At 45.7% G+C, this 16,953-nt stretch overlaps 1 protein-coding gene across 2 annotated transcripts in view; it reads right to left on the bottom strand.

The window, feature by feature from the left end:
- The window catches only part of LOC143283147 (ubiquitin carboxyl-terminal hydrolase 47-like), a 66,159-nt gene that overhangs the window by 25,047 nt on the left and 24,159 nt on the right, over positions 1-16,953 (bottom strand). For both annotated transcript variants that reach the window (XR_013055358.1, XM_076589291.1), the window contains exons 16-24: positions 16,834-16,910; positions 13,773-13,828; positions 12,524-12,636; positions 11,935-12,039; positions 9,902-10,109; positions 7,147-7,262; positions 4,525-4,644; positions 3,490-3,613; positions 1,330-2,451 (exon numbers count right to left, since the gene is read on the bottom strand). Coding sequence is in view for 1 of the 2 variants with exons in the window: in XM_076589291.1 (XP_076445406.1) it covers positions 1,330-2,451; positions 3,490-3,613; positions 4,525-4,644; positions 7,147-7,262; positions 9,902-10,109; positions 11,935-12,039; positions 12,524-12,636; positions 13,773-13,828; positions 16,834-16,910 (2,041 nt within the window). In the remaining variant the exon portion in view is untranslated. The remainder of the gene's footprint in view (positions 1-1,329; positions 2,452-3,489; positions 3,614-4,524; positions 4,645-7,146; positions 7,263-9,901; positions 10,110-11,934; positions 12,040-12,523; positions 12,637-13,772; positions 13,829-16,833; positions 16,911-16,953) is intronic.

Raw genomic sequence — 16,953 nt, 5'->3', positions numbered from 1 at the left:
AACAGATGTTGATAAACTGAAAAGAACAATGTTTTCATGATTAATTTCACAAAGCACAGAAGCACACTTTCATCTCATCATTTTCCACTGAGGTAGTTAAAAATACAAATCAGAATCACTGTCTTCAGCTTACACAAATGTACGCATACACATAGTACAACTACAAATGTGAAAGCAACATTTGCAGACTTGTTTTAATGTGATCAAGTTTTGAGGCATTTATTAACAGGCGGACTTTTCTGCAGGTGTGTTTTAAGAGTGAGAGACGAGGTATTGTGAGCATCTTTTTGACGCAACAGTGACCAGTTTCTGCACGAGTTTTCAGCTGTTCATGGACCTGCTTTTATCATAATCACTTAATGTTAACCCCATCCCTATTCAAGCAACAGCACAGTTTCAAGCTGACAGCTACAGACACAACCGCACACCAATGCATCAATGTATTACATATACAGCACCAGAATAATGACTGGTAAGAACAGTTTACATTTTATTCTCAAAGCATTCTACCCTGAGAGTACACATGCATTTGGTTTTATTATTCAAACCAATTTTATTCTGCAGAATATGCCATACGCAAAATGTAATCGAAGTAATCCTTGCCACCAAGCAAGGCAATATACAGTCTGGACGATTAAGTCTGAAAAAGACTTTTAACTTTCACCACCATAAGCAACTTTAGTTGACTAGACAATGCACAGGCAAAGGTGACTTAAGTCAACATGAAGGGGTCCTGTTAAAGACCGTTTTTCACACTGTAACAAGCTTGACAGCTGCAGTCAATTTTCTAGCACAATAGAACAATGACAAACCATCGCACCCCTGACCAAGTTTTCAGTGAACAAGTCTACTGTATCACAAACTGAAGGTGACTGAAAGTGTCGAGTCTAAATTATTTGGCACTGGGGAGCGTTTTTCACATCAAAACTTGGCGGTGAAAAACAATTCAATATCGTGGTCTGTAACTCAACAGACTGCTTTGCCTTACTCTTCTTACAATATCAAATACTCTGTCACAACCTAAAATAACGATAAGCTTATCAATCTATCTCCACTCTTGTTTCAATTTGACATTGTGGTCTCTGAAGTAACAGTGCTTTGCCTAACTCTTCTCATGGTATTCACTGTCTTTTCAGTCTAAAAGAGTGACTACTTTATCACTCAATCTCCACTCTCTTCCTACATTTCTTTTCCACATTCAGCCTCTTCTACCAAAGAAACAAAGAAAGAAACAAACAAACAAAAAAAAACCCCACACCAAGAGCAACATGGAAATCAGGCAAACCCCCCAAAAAAACCAACAATAAAAAAAGAGATCAATCCACTTACTACGAACACCAGGTTCCGACACAGACATGGGCATGGCAAAGAAGTAGCGATGACACGACTCCTCGTCAGCCTCCCAGCCGCTCTGCCCGACCCCGGAGCTCGACTCAAAGCTACTCTCCCCTCCACTGGCCGCTGCTGCCGCCCCCGCAACCCCCTGCCCACCCCCGGGCCCCATCGCCACCACTGGCTTGCTCAGCTTACCAAGCGACTGGGGCGGTGGAGGGGGTGGAGGTGGAGGGGGTGGTGGGGGCGGGGGTGGGTGGCCTTTGGCGACTTCCGGCTCCCCCCACAACTCCTCCTCCTCCTCCACCGGAACCGGAGCAGCGCTGCAAGAGGATGACGGGGCAGCGGCTGCGGAGGCAGGGTCAGCCGGTGACGCTGCCGTCTGTGGGGTTGCACCCTCCACATTGCCATCACCAATGTCACTGTCCAACACCAAGTTCCTCCTCAAGTTCACCTCCACCTCCTGCCCCGAGGAGGAGGGGAACAGTTTCAAGTCCTGCCCGCCACCCTCAGCACCACCACCACCACCAAACTGCTGACCCCCTTCCCCATTTGTAGCGCTCTGATGAAAGACTCCGCAGTCGTTGTCCAGCTCCTCCGGGGAGGAGAACGGGGGGTCGTGGGGGGAGGGGAAGTTGGCAGACAGGGAGAACTCGGCACTGGTGGAGGTGTCCTGGCTGGAGGAGCTGGGCCCCACGGGGCTGTTGCTGCGCCCCTCCGACCCTGACGGCGAGCAGTGCAGCGACGAGTTGGAGTTGTTGTCGTTGTCGCTTGGGGGCCCGCCAACCACCCCAAAGTCCGCCGAGCCCAGCGCCGTGCGACAGCTGTGGTAGATGGAGGGGTCACTGTGTGACGTGTGCACGCTCAGCCCCCCCACCTCCAGCCCTAACGAGGCCAGGCGAGCCTCCACGTCCCCTCCCCGAAGGGCTCCCCCGTCCCCGTAGTCCATCTCTCCGCTGTAGTCGCCCCCCGGCACGCCCCCTAGCGAGCTGCGACGCTCGCGCACAGAGCTCAGGGCGGGGTTGATGTCTCTGGAGTCCCCACAGCCGCCGTTCCCCCGGGATGTGTAGTACCGCTGCCGGCTCTGCTGCAGTGACTGCAGGTACTGGGACACAGACTCTGCAATAGAAATCATCAACAGCTCCAGGCTAACTCCAGTTAACTTGTACCATGACTACTTCTCCTTTGGACCAGGTATTAGTATTCTCTTATCAACACACTATTCTAATTTCTTTCATTCTTGCTTGGTACAGCTGGCATTCGAAACTGAACTGTTTACGGATTCTGGAAGCATGAATATAAAAGCTTTGTTCGACATGAAAACAAAGCTTTGTTCGAACGATTAAATCAAGAATTCTCCATCGATTTTTGTCATTTCAGTGAACCACCCTCTTTTTTCTGCAGTGGTCTCACGTAGTGCTGGTCCAGAAGGGTTGAAGCAGGCATGCAGCTGTGGGGCAGAATGAGTTAAAAGGTCCCCACAGCCTTTTCGGGTCATTGGGGCTTGTGAATTTACATCCACCTTGTCTAGATCTCTGCACAGGAAGGCAGAGCCCAGTTCCCTCCTTCCGCCATTTCAAACTTCCCAAACCAAAGTCAGGTACCCATTCACATGTGCGCGGAATCTGAGTGCAATGTCTTTCCATAGGATGCAACACCATACTGAAACAGGGCCTTGAACCCTGAAGACTGGTGAACACCGGATCAGAAGTCCAATGCCTAACTGATTCGTCTCCTCAAGCAACTGTGATCAACGGCTGGTTTGAGTGATCAGACCCAAGATCTTGAGTTCAATCCTATCCTGCACATTAAGTGTATATTTCACCAACACACACAAATCAGAATCTCTAACACTGTTTTTTATCAAGGCCTCTGCATGGGACAATCATTAAACTATTCTGCTAAGACAACAAACTAAAATGTAAACAATGTATACCTGTTTTAAGAAATCTTTACCACCACATTCAGTGGTCCAGGGCTTTGAAAACTTCATTCCTGATCTTGCATTCTATCTAAAAACACTTAATGGAGTTAACGCAAAAATCTGACCAGACAGCATCAGAGGATAAGAAGGAAGAGAACAAAACGGCACAGCACAGCAAACATAGGCGGATATATATATCTATATATGGGACTACTGGATGCCACATGAGTTACCTGGTGTGGGAATATTGACATGGATACGAATGGTGTTCTGATGACGGTCCAAAAGGCGATACAGACGGCTCTGGTTGTAGGGCACTGTGAGATCTTCAGCATCACCCGAACACTCCACGTACACCTGAACACACACACAGCACTCATGTCCTCAACAGGAACAACATGTTCCTCACAAGAACATCTTCTCTCACAGCCTTTATAGAAGCAGTAAAACATTATGCTTCCAGTGACAGCCAAGTTCATGTGCTCTGTGCCTGTTTGTACGTACGCTTGTGTGTGTCTGTGTGTGTCTGTGGAGGGGTTGGGAGGGGGGAGGGTGCATGCTTTTTCTGGTTTCCAGGTGTGCTTGTTTGTAGGTGGTGCTGTGAACACTGACCCAGAGTGTGGAGACTTCTGTGCGGCCTTTATATCTAAGGTTCACTCCTACAGTCCTGTTCACCACACTTACACCACATCACCAAACTGTTCTATGACAAGCTTGTCCCTCCCTCCCCCCTTTTAGAAATACATACCAATTATTATGCAATTCCAGGCTTCTCTTTTCAACATACTGTATAATAACAGAACCACAATTTGTTGCAGTTCTTATGTAAGCGCAACATCAGTTAACCTGGCAATAAATGATAACTATGTAATACTGTACAATTCTATAGACTTGTGCAGGATAATTATGAACCTTATGGCAGGCCAATTTAATCTTGTTCAAGCAAATGTGAAAACTCAAAACTTGCCGTAACGAAAAACAAAAAAGTTAAGCTCACTGCATCCTACACTCGCATCAACTGGAATTTACATGGCCATGCAGGCACACACATTCGCATTACACATGTGAGTGCATTTTCCTGAACAGTCTCAAAACATAAAATAATGAAATTTCATTATCCACAAAACTTTTGTTTCCAATGAATAAGAAAAAAAAAATTTTTTTTAAAGTTTTCTTTTAATCTACCAAGAAGTAAAAAAAATAAATGAATGCAAATAACTCAACCAGCAAACAGACAGATCAGAGAAGAGACGAAGAACAGGGCCGACCTTGTTGCTCTTGAAGAAGCCCTCTGCCTTCAAGGTCTTGGCAGGCTGGACCAGCAGACGAAGGTCATTGTGGAAGCGTTCCAATACCAGCCGCATGGAGGCCACTGGCAATCCCAACACCTGCACACAGACACAGACATGTTCACTGCTTCACACAGACACAGACATGGTCACTGCCTCACACAGACACAGACATGTTCACTGCTTCACACAGACACAGACATGGTCACTGCCTCACACTGACACAGACATGGTCACTGCCTCACACAGACATGGTCACTGCCTCACACAGACACAGACATGGTCACTGCCTCACACAGACACAGACATGGTCACTGCCTCACACTGACACAGACATGGTCACTGCCTCACACAGACATGGTCACTGCCTCACACAGACACAGACATGGTCCCTGCCTCACACAGACACAGACATGGTCACTGCCTCACACAGACACAGACATGGTCCCTGCTTCACACAGACACAGACATGGTCACTGCCTCACACTGACAGACATGGTCACTGCCTCACACAGACACAGACATGGTCACTGCCTCACACTGACAGACATGGTCACTGCCTCACACAGACATGGTCACTGCCTCACACTGACACAGTCATTGCCCACACAGACACAGACATGGTCACTGCCTCACACAGACATGTTCACACTGCCTCACACTGACAGACATGGTCACTGCCTCACACTGACACAGACACGATCACTGCCTCACACTGACACAGACATGGTCACTGCCTCACACAGACACAGACATGGTCACTACCTCACACAGACATGGTCACTGCCTCACACAGACACAGACATGGTCACTGCCTCACACAGACATGGTCACTGCCTCACACAGACACAGACATGGTCACTGCCTCACACAGACACAGACATGGTCACTGCCTCACACTGACACAGACATGGTCACTGCCTCACACTGACACAGACATGGTCACTGCCTCACACAGACATGGTCACTGCCTCACACAGACACAGACATGGTCCCTGCCTCACACAGACACAGACATGGTCCCTGCTTCACACAGACACAGACATGGTCACTGCCTCACACTGACAGACATGGTCACTGCCTCACACAGACATGGTCACTGCCTCACACAGACATGGTCACTGCCTCACACAGACATGGTCACTGCCTCACACTGACACAGTCATTGCCCACACAGACACAGACATGGTCACTGCCTCACACAGACACAGACATGGTCACTGCCTCACACAGACATGGTCACTGCCTCACACAGACACAGACACGGTCACTGCCTCACACTGACACAGACATGGTCACTGCCTCACACAGACACAGACATGGTCACTACCTCACACAGACATGGTCACTGCCTCACACAGACACAGACATGGTCACTGCCTCACACAGACACAGACATGGTCACTGCCTCACACAGACACAGACATGGTCACTGCCTCACACAGACACAGACATGGTCACTGCCTCACGCAGACACAGACATGGTCACTACCTCACACAGACATGGTCACTGCCTCACACAGACACAGACATGGTCACTGCCTCACACAGACATGGTCACTGCCTCACACAGACATGGTCACTGCCTCACACTGACATGGTCACTGCCTCACACAGACACAGACATGGTCACTGCCTCACACTGACATGGTCACTGCCTCACACAGACATGGTCACTGCCTCACACAGACATGTTCACACTGCCTCACACTGACAGACATGGTCACTGCCTCACACTGACACAGACACGATCACTGCCTCACACTGACACAGACATGGTCACTGCCTCACACAGACACAGACATGGTCACTACCTCACACAGACATGGTCACTGCCTCACACAGACACAGACATGGTCACTGCCTCACACAGACACAGACATGGTCACTACCTCACACAGACATGGTCACTGCCTCACACAGACACAGACATGGTCACTGCCTCACACTGACATGGTCACTGCCTCACACAGACACAGACATGGTCACTGCCTCACAGACATGGTCACTGCCTCACACAGACACAGACATGGTCACTGCCTCACACAGACACAGACATGGTCACTGCCTCACAGACATGGTCACTGCCTCACACACACACAGACATGGTCACTGCCTCACACTGACACACGGTCATTGCCAAAGGTCATCTTACTTCCACCTGCATCTTTTCCAAAAAGTGGCTGAACACATGGACCCCACAAATTGTAAAGAAAAGGGGGAATTCTAGTCATTTCATTAAAAAAAAAGTCTGGTATACATACAGACCCTACAACAGAAAAAGGGAATCCCAGTACTTTCACACACACACACACACACAAAAGAAAAAAAAAAGAAAAGATATTACACATGGACCCTATCAACTGCAAATAAAAGGGGAATCCTAGCACTTTCACCAAAGAAATGGTTATACACAGACCCCATCCAAAATTGCAAAACAAAAGACGCGTATCATCATATCATATTATATATTTTGAAAAGTTTTCCCCCCAAAAGCATTGTTTTGCTTGAAAAGCAAACACACCACCATAATTCAACAGATTTCAAGTATCCCATCAAGGCCACATTACAGAAGAGATGGGTGGAACGAAGGTGAACCACCTGACAAAGCAAAGCTTTGAACTCGTCCACAGTCTGAAGCAGGGTGGCCCGCACGCTGACAGGGGGTCGGATGGTCTCTGTGTGGATGTCCACCAAGAACACCTTCACCGTCACTCCTGCACACACATATACATGCACACACATACACACAGGTGTAATGAGAACATACCGACAATGAAACCAAAAACAGCGCTCCTACAGAAGTGACTGAATAAAATTCTTTTCTTTTTTTTCTTCAGACCTTTCCCAAACCAGACTGACCATTTACATAGCAAAACAAAGCCACACCAAATAAAAAAGAAACAACAACACTGTCTGCTCCATTGCTGATGAAAGATCGGCGGATATCCTGTTATCTTCTTCTTCTTCTTCTGCGTTCGTGGGCTGCAACTCCCACGTTCACTCGTATATACGCGAGTGGACTTTTACGTGTATGACCGTTTTTACCCCGCCATGTTGGCAGCCATACTCCGCTTTCGGGGGTGTGCATGCTGGGTATGTTCTTGTTTCCATAACCCACCGAACGCTGACATGGATTACAGGATCTTTAACGTGCGTATTTGATTTTCTGCTTGCGTATACACACGAAGGGGGTTCAGGCACTAGCAGGTCTGCACATATGTTGACCTGAGAGATTGTAAAAATCTCCACCCTTTATCCACCAGGCGCCGTCACCGTGATTCGAACCCGGGACCACCAGATTGAAAGTCCAACGCTTTAACCATTCGGCTACTGCGCCCGTCTCTCCTGTTATCAATGCTTTTAAGTTTCATCATTTTTGTTTGTTTGTTTCGATTCTGTTGTTGTTTTTAAACATTCAGTTCTTTGTTGAACGGTACTGGTCTAGGGTTTTATCATCCAAATCGCAAGACTTTTCCAGACCCTAGAGGGAAAATCATATTTTACCTAGGCCTTTCCAGTCCTGGAAATGGTTCTCTCATATTTCCAAGACTTTTCCAGACTTCCATAGCAGTACAAATCCTGCCAAAAATATCCCTAAGAACTGCATATCTATGCCATCAAGCAATAATGTTGACACTGTAGGGCATCTTTTGCAATAGGTATGGCTATTACTATTATCAATTATCTTAATATTATCATCACTCTTGTATCACTACGACTGATATCAAAACAATATCATGACCAAAGTGTCAAATCTTGTGCTCAGCCTGAAAAAAGATTGGTAGCTTCCATCGTTTTAACCTATTTTTTTTTCGTTTTGTTTTTGACATCAGTATTCATGTATTGCTGTGCAAAGTAGGACAATGTTAGCATCTGATGAGCCACATACTGTTTTTCTGCCAGTCCAGAAGCCTTTCACTGTGGGAAAAGGAGAGAGGAGAGGCAAAGTAACAAAGATAACACAAGTGATCAATGTGTCAAATTTGACTTTGATCAGCGAATAAATGAGGGAGAGCTCCCGGGTATTTTCCTTCAGATACTGTCTCACTGCTGTTATCATTTCAATAATAATAATACTAAGAAAAAGAAGAAGAATATAGATCAACTATCACACCTCCCACAATAAGGAAATTTTCTATCTAAAATTACGTTTAAATAACATACTTACCGTGACCCAACTAGTGCAGACTGTGTAATTAAAAAATAATTTACATACATAAACATACATACATCAAGTGCATCATGAACAAATAAGCGCACTTACATACACACAAACACACACACCTGCACACATACACATCTTCTGAGAAAGCTAAGAAGGAGCCTGTGGTCAATCGTGTCAAATGCTTTGGTGAAATCTACAATAAAGGCGCCAGTGATTTCATTTCTGTTAATATTACTGAGCCATTTATCCACTGGGCTGGTTAGAGCAGTATGACAAGAATGGTATTTCCCTCAGTCTGGCTCCGCGACTAAGCCATTATTGTCATTAGTAGGGGGCTTAAGGTGGTGTCCTAAGTACGATGAATCAGAACAGGCACCACTGAACACCACCAAAATGACTCAGCAGCAGTGCAGGGTTTCCTCTGGTGTGTGGCCTCCTGGCGACCCAACATCAATGATTCCCTGCGGACTGCCAACGCTGGAATTGTGACGGACGAACCCGGGTGTGGCCGTGTACGGGGAAATCTAAAAATGAGCGGCGTGGGATGCCACTGTAATGCCGCAGATGATGGGGCAGCAAAAAAAAAAAAAAAAAGGAATGGTATTTCCTAAAGCCAGACTAGTCTGGATGAAACAGATGAAAACGATCGAAATGATTAAGAATATGCTGTCTGATGTGATTCTCTAAAGGCTTTAATAAAACAGATAGAATAGATATTGATCTGTAGAAGGCTCAGATGGATCACCAGATTTATAAAGGGGTATAACTTTAGCAACTTTAAAAGCTTTTGAAAACTGGTTTTTATCGATAAATAAATTGAAAATATAGGTAAGGGATTCAGTGATAACTGGAGCAGGTATTTTTAATATTTTGCTATCGATAGCATCTACGCCACAAATACCTGTTTGTTTTAAATTAACCAAAGCATTGTAAACTTCATGCACTCCTATAAAGGGGATATTCAAGTCTGATGATGTGCAAAACTCATGCAAAATTTCAAGGTTGTTACTAGTTGATTTATCAGATACTTTTGTTCTGCTAGCTATTTCGCTGAAATGAGTATTAATTGTGTCAGGAGATAAGTCTTAAGTGTCATGGATCTAGAGAGAGAGAGAGAGAGAGAGAGAGAGCTGACGTTCCTGACTTTCCACCCACACATGTTCTCCCCTGAAAAACCACCGATCTCACCCCCAGGCTTGTAGGGCTGGAACACCTGGTCAGGCCGGCGCGTCTCCAGCAACAGGTCAAAGTTGTAGTTGGCCTTGACCCCTCCCAGGATGGTGGACATGGGCAGGGTCTCCTCCCCCTCGTAGGAGCGCTCCAGGGAGTCCAGGTACTCGTCGTACTTCACCAGGCGGCAGCATGACACATCCACCAGGCTCTCCAGTTCAAACAACTAGAAAACACCACAAAGAACTTTTTTACGAGAGATCAGGAACAGAACCAAAACACAGCTCGTGTTGTGTGAGTGTTATCAGTTCAGTTTTTGTTTTTCATGGAGGCGTTGCTGCGTTTGGACAAAAATCCATATGAACAACACCACACTGGCTTGGCAGTATGTCTGACAGCAACATAACCCAAAAGCATTTAATCAGACCATGAGTGTATGCATATATATATATATTTGTTTAACTATCAGAATGGATTTCTTCTATAGAATTTTGCCAGAGGACAAATTTTGTCGCAATGGGTTCTTTTTCAGTGTGTCAAGTGCGTGCTGCTTACAGGACCTCGATTTATCGTCTCATCCGAATGACTCGACACTCAGTTCGATTTTTCAGTTAATTCACTCAGTACGGCCAGTCCTCTCTTCTCCTCTACACAGACCCCTCGGATGTCCAGTGGGTGTCTCAATGACCCAACCTTTAGCTTCCGTTGTAAGAATTGTGGTATTCTTTGTCAACATTCACCTCTTCAGTATAAGAGCCTTCCGCTTGCAATATTTTGATGGTGGTAATTGGGGTGAAACGCTGTTAACGTCTTCTCTTTCGCCGTTCGTATGGAAAGAGTTAAACTTCTTCTATAGAATTTTGCCAGAGGACAACTTTTGTTGCAATGGGTTCTTTTTCGGTGTGTCAAATGCGTGCTGCTTACAGGACCTCGGTTTATCGTCTCATCCGAATGACTCGACACTCAGTTCGATTTTTCAGTTCAACTTGCGAGAAAGGGAGAGAGCAGGAATCAAACCCAGACCCTCACAGACACTGCATTGGCAGGTTAGTGTCTTAACCATTCTGCCACCTTCCTTCCTTAAAAGTTTGAGTGGAAAAGAACAGAATCAGGGAACTTACACCAACGAATAAGTAAGAAGTAATGAATTTTTGCAATCCTTTTCCCATCACAGTAAGATGAAACACAAATATGCATTTATATGACAAAACAGTTTAAAAACAGCTGAATAATACATTCAAAAAAGATAAAACCCGGTCTGAAAAATAAGCAATGAAATGGGGGGAGGGGAGGCAGGGGGGGGGGCAAGTAAAATAAGAGAGAATGGAAAACAGAAAAATGGCTCACATACCACTGTTCCTGTCAGAACCATAAGCAATGTTTCAAAATGACATAATTTTGAAGTTCATATCACAGTCATCACAATGATACTTTCAGCAAAGAAAGCACCCCAATTAAAAGAAAACTGACTATATTTAACTTTTTTTCAAAAAGAAAAAGCTTACAACAACAAACGAAAAAATGATCCACTGAGCACAATATTGTGTCCAGCCTAAAGCAACTTCCTTTTTTTTTTTTTTTTAATTACTTCTTTCATTTCCATAATATTAGTTTGCTTGTGTGGCTGTGTGGCAGCGCCCGGCTCAAGTTTGGTGATGTCAGTGTAGAGCGGTCTGACAGAAACTGACAGGAAAAAAAAAAAAAGATACCCTTTCGCTTGTTGAGAGACAGGAGCTTGCATGCATTCACACAATCATATGTTTACAGGAAGATAGGAGTTTGTATTATACTCCATGTTTGGTGTTACATATACTTACCTTGTCAAACTGATGCAAACTCGGCCTATCGGTTTGCTCTGCTTGGCCAAATTTCGCGCGGCTAACAATGAAAAGACTAGCAGTCTTGCCCGGTCCGCTCTTAGCCAACCAACCCCACCCGCCTCACTCCCCCCACCCAAATTACCAAGGCATCTGATAAGCATACCCCATTACAGCTCATCACCTCTTCAACCACCAAACACCAATGTACTTCACACATGTAATCATGCTCACCTGATGCACAATGGCAGTAGCGTCTGTCAAGGTTTTGTCTTTGTGGATTTCCAAGCGAACTTCCATTTTCCTCTGGTCTTCTGGGTGGAACATGTACACCTTGATCTGTTGGCATCAAGTAAACAACATTTCTTTCACATTTTTTGTTAACTATTAATCACGTAAAACAAACAAAGAAGAAAGCACGCCAATCGCATCACAAAACGAATTCATCAAAAAGGAATTTCAAATTCCCAAACAGGTACAATAAAAACAACTGTGACTACAGACTGAGCATGTGATGACCTGCAAATGCGGAATTAGAATGAACTACTGCAATGCAGCGTCTCTTGAAGTTGTAGTTCAAGGCCAACCGATGTTACAAATTCCAATGCATTCAGCTGGTACTGAAACTGCAACCAAATGAGTCTGTACATGGGGAAAATAGGAAAAAAACAAACAAACAAAAAAAAAACCCATCACAATGACAGGGTTCATGACAACAACAACAAAAAGTTGTAGATTACGTTTCACAGATGAGATGTATGTGCACTGCATGCATGTACACACACGCATGCACGCGGGCACGTAAAAGAATGACTAGCGGTACCTTGCAGGTAGATTTGTCCAGTTCTCTCTGGCGCCGTTCCTGTTCCTCTTTGTGCTGCTGATCCTGCAGCTGCTGCTTCAAGGCATCAGGGAACTTCTCCGGGGACATGAAGTCTGAAAAGGTCACCTCAAATCTGAGTGACGACTGTCATGTTCAATCTCGTTCAATCTCAATCCAATAATGCTTGCTGTTCTTAGTCATTAACACTCTCAGTTAACGAGCTCAGTACATACCAACTTGAGTTGTCAGCTAAAATACTGAAATGAGCTGAACTCCCATGTCACAGTCACCAGTGTACAAAAAGCCTTCATGCTCGATTCACTCCCTAGAAATATACGTGAAATTCTTAAATTTATCCTTAGCGATATGATCTAAGAAGTACAGAACTGTTGATCTGGTGAGGTAACTGAAAGCTGTCAAGCAAATTTGACTAAACACAGAAAAAGGTGCTGGCATATCAATAAGGTAAACACTGGTCAGTATGCGAGAACGCTTCAGCCTGGAAATCTCTGAGCTTGAATTCACATTAAAAGGAAATTTTCTATCTAAAATTACATTTAAATAACATACTAACCGTGACCCAACTAGTGCAGACTCCGGCAGGGGTCTGACATTCCTGTCCTGTGCAATCTACTATCCGCCTATGCGGAGAAAACGAAAGTACTACGGCCGATAACCTCCCGGAAGTAGGTAACCTCCCCTTTGTCCCCCTGGCTAGCGCCCTCTTTTTCCAGCAGCCATCTCGACACCTATTCCTGTGCACTTCATACAGCTAATTTTTTTTCGCATTTTCTATCTATCGGTTCTTTGGCGTTTCTGTTTTGTGTCCAATTATGTCTTCAAACAGGTCGCAGTATTTAAGTACTTATTTCAACTTTCACTACCTGATTTCAGTGATGATTTATCAGTGTTTTATCCCAAACTTTCTCAACCATAAAGGACCAAAATGTTAGACATGGGATGTCAAAACCAGCAGCTTTCCACCTTACTTCACTGCTGACAGCAGCATCCTCCAGTAACTCCTCCAAATTTCTGGCTTCAGGTTTTGAAATACAGATGTTGAAGATGTCATTGGATACTTATTTGCAGTTGATATCTATTCACTTTTTTTTTTTTTTTAATTTTTTTTTTTTTTTTTAGATATCTATTCACTTAATGTATTGAAAAAGTTATTCCTCACAGTAACAAACATACACACACAGAGCACACACACAATGTCTCATTTTTATTAAACTCCAAAAGAACATACCAGCATTTCTCTGCTTGTCTATCTGGCGATACATCAACATGTATGCACTTGTGGAACTGCAGACAAAGTGAAGAACAAGTTTCTGTACATCAATATCACAGTTCATCATCCAACTCAAAAAGTGCCACTCAAAAGAAAAAACAAGACCATCTGACAATGTTAACATAGACAGTATATGATGATGGAGTCTCCAGTTGGACCAACGGATGAGTAGGCAGGCAGGCTTATCTGTCGGTGTGTGTCCTCATATGGGAGAAGAGGCCGATTCTGGATGCACAGCACTTCCCACAGGTGTTGCAGTGGAAAACGCCTCCAGAAGTTGAGCCCTGCTTCCTTCGCTCATGCTTCTCCTTAATGGCCAGCGTTCTCTTGTTTTCAAATGTCTTTATGCCACTAGAGCACAGTATCCTCCAGCGACAGCGGACAAGGGCATCAGTTTCCAACGAAGCGATGTCTATCTCACAGGCTTTGAGGTTTGTCTTCAAGGTGTCCCTGAAGCGCTTGCAGGGTCTTCCCAGTTTGGGATCCTGCTGTCTGTCATTCGGACAACGTGTCCTGTCCAGCGTAGCTGACACTGGATCAGGAGGTTTTCGATGCTGGACAGGCCGCTCCTCTCTAGGACCTGGAGATTGGAGACCCTGTCTTGCCACTTTATGCCGAGGATCTTTCGTAGGCATCTCTGGTGAAACTGCTCAAGTTGTTGAATGTGACGGCGATATGTCATCCAAGTTTCACAGCAGTACAACAAGGTGGTCAGCACAACAGCTTTGTAGGTTTTGATTTTGGTGCTGAGCCTGATGCCTGTTCCACAGCCTGTTGTTGAGTCTGCGAAAGGCGGAGCTGGCCTTGGCGATGCGCAGCGTCACTTCTGCATCAAGGGCTCCGCTGCTGCATAGGGTGCTGCCCAGGTAGCAAAACTTGTCGACTGACTTGATCTCTGTGTCATCAATCTTGATTACAGGTGGGGGGGAGACACTGGCGTTCTGTGAGCTAGCCGGTTGGTACATGGACTCGGTCTTGCTGAGGCTGATGGCGAGTCCAAAGCGCCTGCAGGAGGGAGAACCTGTCCATAATGAACTGCATGTCCTCATGGGTGTGTGCAGCAAGCGTGCTGTCATCAGCGAAGAGGAACTCTCTCAACAGTGCCTCAAACACCCTGGACCTGGTGTGGAGTCGCCAAAAGTTGAAAAGTTTGCCATCTGTGTGAAACTGAATGTAGATGCCCCGGTCACAGTCTTGGAAGGCATGGCAGAGAAGAGAACAGTGTGGGTGCCAGGACGCAGCCCTGCTTCACTCTATTTACCACAGGAAACGGATCCGACATGTCAGTATTTTCCTGTACTCGTGCCTGCATGCCATCATGGAATGACACAATCACCTGGATTAGGCTTTCTGGGCAGCCAAACTTTAGGAGGATCTTCCACAGACCACCGCAGTTCACTGTGTCGAAGGCCTTAGTCAGGTCTACAAAGACCATGTGGAGCTCATTGTTCTGCTCACAGCATTTCTCTTGCATCTGGCGTATGGTAAACACCATGTCACATGTTCCCCTGCCTGAGCGGAAGCCGCACTGTGCTTCAGGGATGACTGTGTTGGAGATCGTTGGTCATCGTCGGGGCATAGCAGCTTATGACTGTGGAGAGGTGATCCTCAAACAGCTTCAGACGCAGGGTCATTAGCCTATCGTTTATCCCATGTGGAAGGCTATCAAGCTGTCGTGCAAGTTTGGTTTGTATGGTAAAGCCCACGCCTGAGGTTCTTGGGGTGCCATCTGGCTTCCCAATGCAGTAGAAGATGTAGCCCCCTCCAACTTCCTCCAGCTGGGTTTCACCAGCAAACCTGGTTTCGCTCAGGGCTGCTATGTCCACCTGGTAGCGATCAAGCAGTCTAGCAAAGAGCGCTGTGCGCCTTTCTGGTCTGTCGTCTCTGTCTAAAAGGGTGCGAACATTCCAGGCACCCAGAGTTAGGACATGACTCCTGATTCTTTTCTTCTGTTGTTTTCGACCGCTAGTGTTGAATGTCCAAGTAGGTGCGGTTTCCTACTAGGTGCTAGGCGAGGCAGGCTTTGTTTAGGGATCCTTTTATCTTCCCTTCCCCATGTGGGGAGAGCAGTGCTGTCCCTAAAAAGGGCTGCTCTGACAATGGGAGGATACGGGTGCCGCATCTGCCCCAGTCTGTGGCGGACGACCATCACCCCACAGCCACCTGTGTGCAGAGTCATGACTAGGAACTGCCAGCAGCATCCTCTGCCTGTCCCCGTTACCACTTCTCCATCGCCACAGGGCTTGGGAAAGCTGGGTGTTGAAGGGTTAGCTCGTTGTTCCAACATTAGCCTGGTTGCCTGACCAGCACAGGTGACTTTTTTTTTTTTTAGTGAAGAGGAGTTGTGCAGTCCCTTCCCCACTCTCTTGCCAACCCACGCTTACAGTCCCACAGGTGCAGATACTGCCACATGTAGGGCAGCCTCGGCAGGTGCAGGTTTTTTCTTCAGAGTTCCGTCTCCTAGGAGGACTTCCAGCCAAGGATAAAAGCTGCCCTTTGGTCATCCTCTTCCGCCTTCACAGCCACTGGGAAAGGTTTCCTCCTCCGCCTGGTCCGTCGTTGGGAGACTTCACATGCGGCAGGTAGTTCTGGGTTACATGGTACCAGTAGCAAGGGCTATGCCCCTGACCTGACCCTCTATATATCATCTGACAAAATACACCAAAGTGAGTTTTACTTTTCAAAAGATGAATGCATCTAGTTTGTCCCTTCTTGTTTCAGTTTAACATCTTATAACATTAAAGTGATAAGAAAAGGATTATGATTGTGTGCGTATGTGCTCACTAACATGTGTGCAAATGTCAATCATCTAGTCATCTAAAAGATGGCGTCTCCAAGAAAAATGATGCACACCAAAACTAAAAGCATCCCTGTCAAACAAGACAGGCTTGGACCTCGACATTCTCATTTCCAAAACAGAAGTGATCACACAGTGACATCTACCCCACTTGTTTAAAATCCTTTACAAAGAGCAGAAAAAGCACAAAACATGCACACAGATTGTTGAAAATGACAATACCTGCTATACGCAGATGAATAGTAGCTTCTGCTCATGGAGGATCCTCCATAAGTCTTCTGGATGTCGTCATAGGTGATCTGTCAAATTTTAGTCACTGGTTAGTGAAAGGTTCACTTTAAC

The sequence above is a fragment of the Babylonia areolata genome, chromosome 6, assembly GCF_041734735.1.
Source record: "Babylonia areolata isolate BAREFJ2019XMU chromosome 6, ASM4173473v1, whole genome shotgun sequence".
In the NCBI taxonomy this organism is placed as follows: Eukaryota; Metazoa; Mollusca; class Gastropoda; order Neogastropoda; family Buccinidae; genus Babylonia; species Babylonia areolata.
The sequence above is the reverse complement of the archived record's forward strand: the minus strand, read 5'-3'. Positions and strand labels throughout refer to the sequence as shown.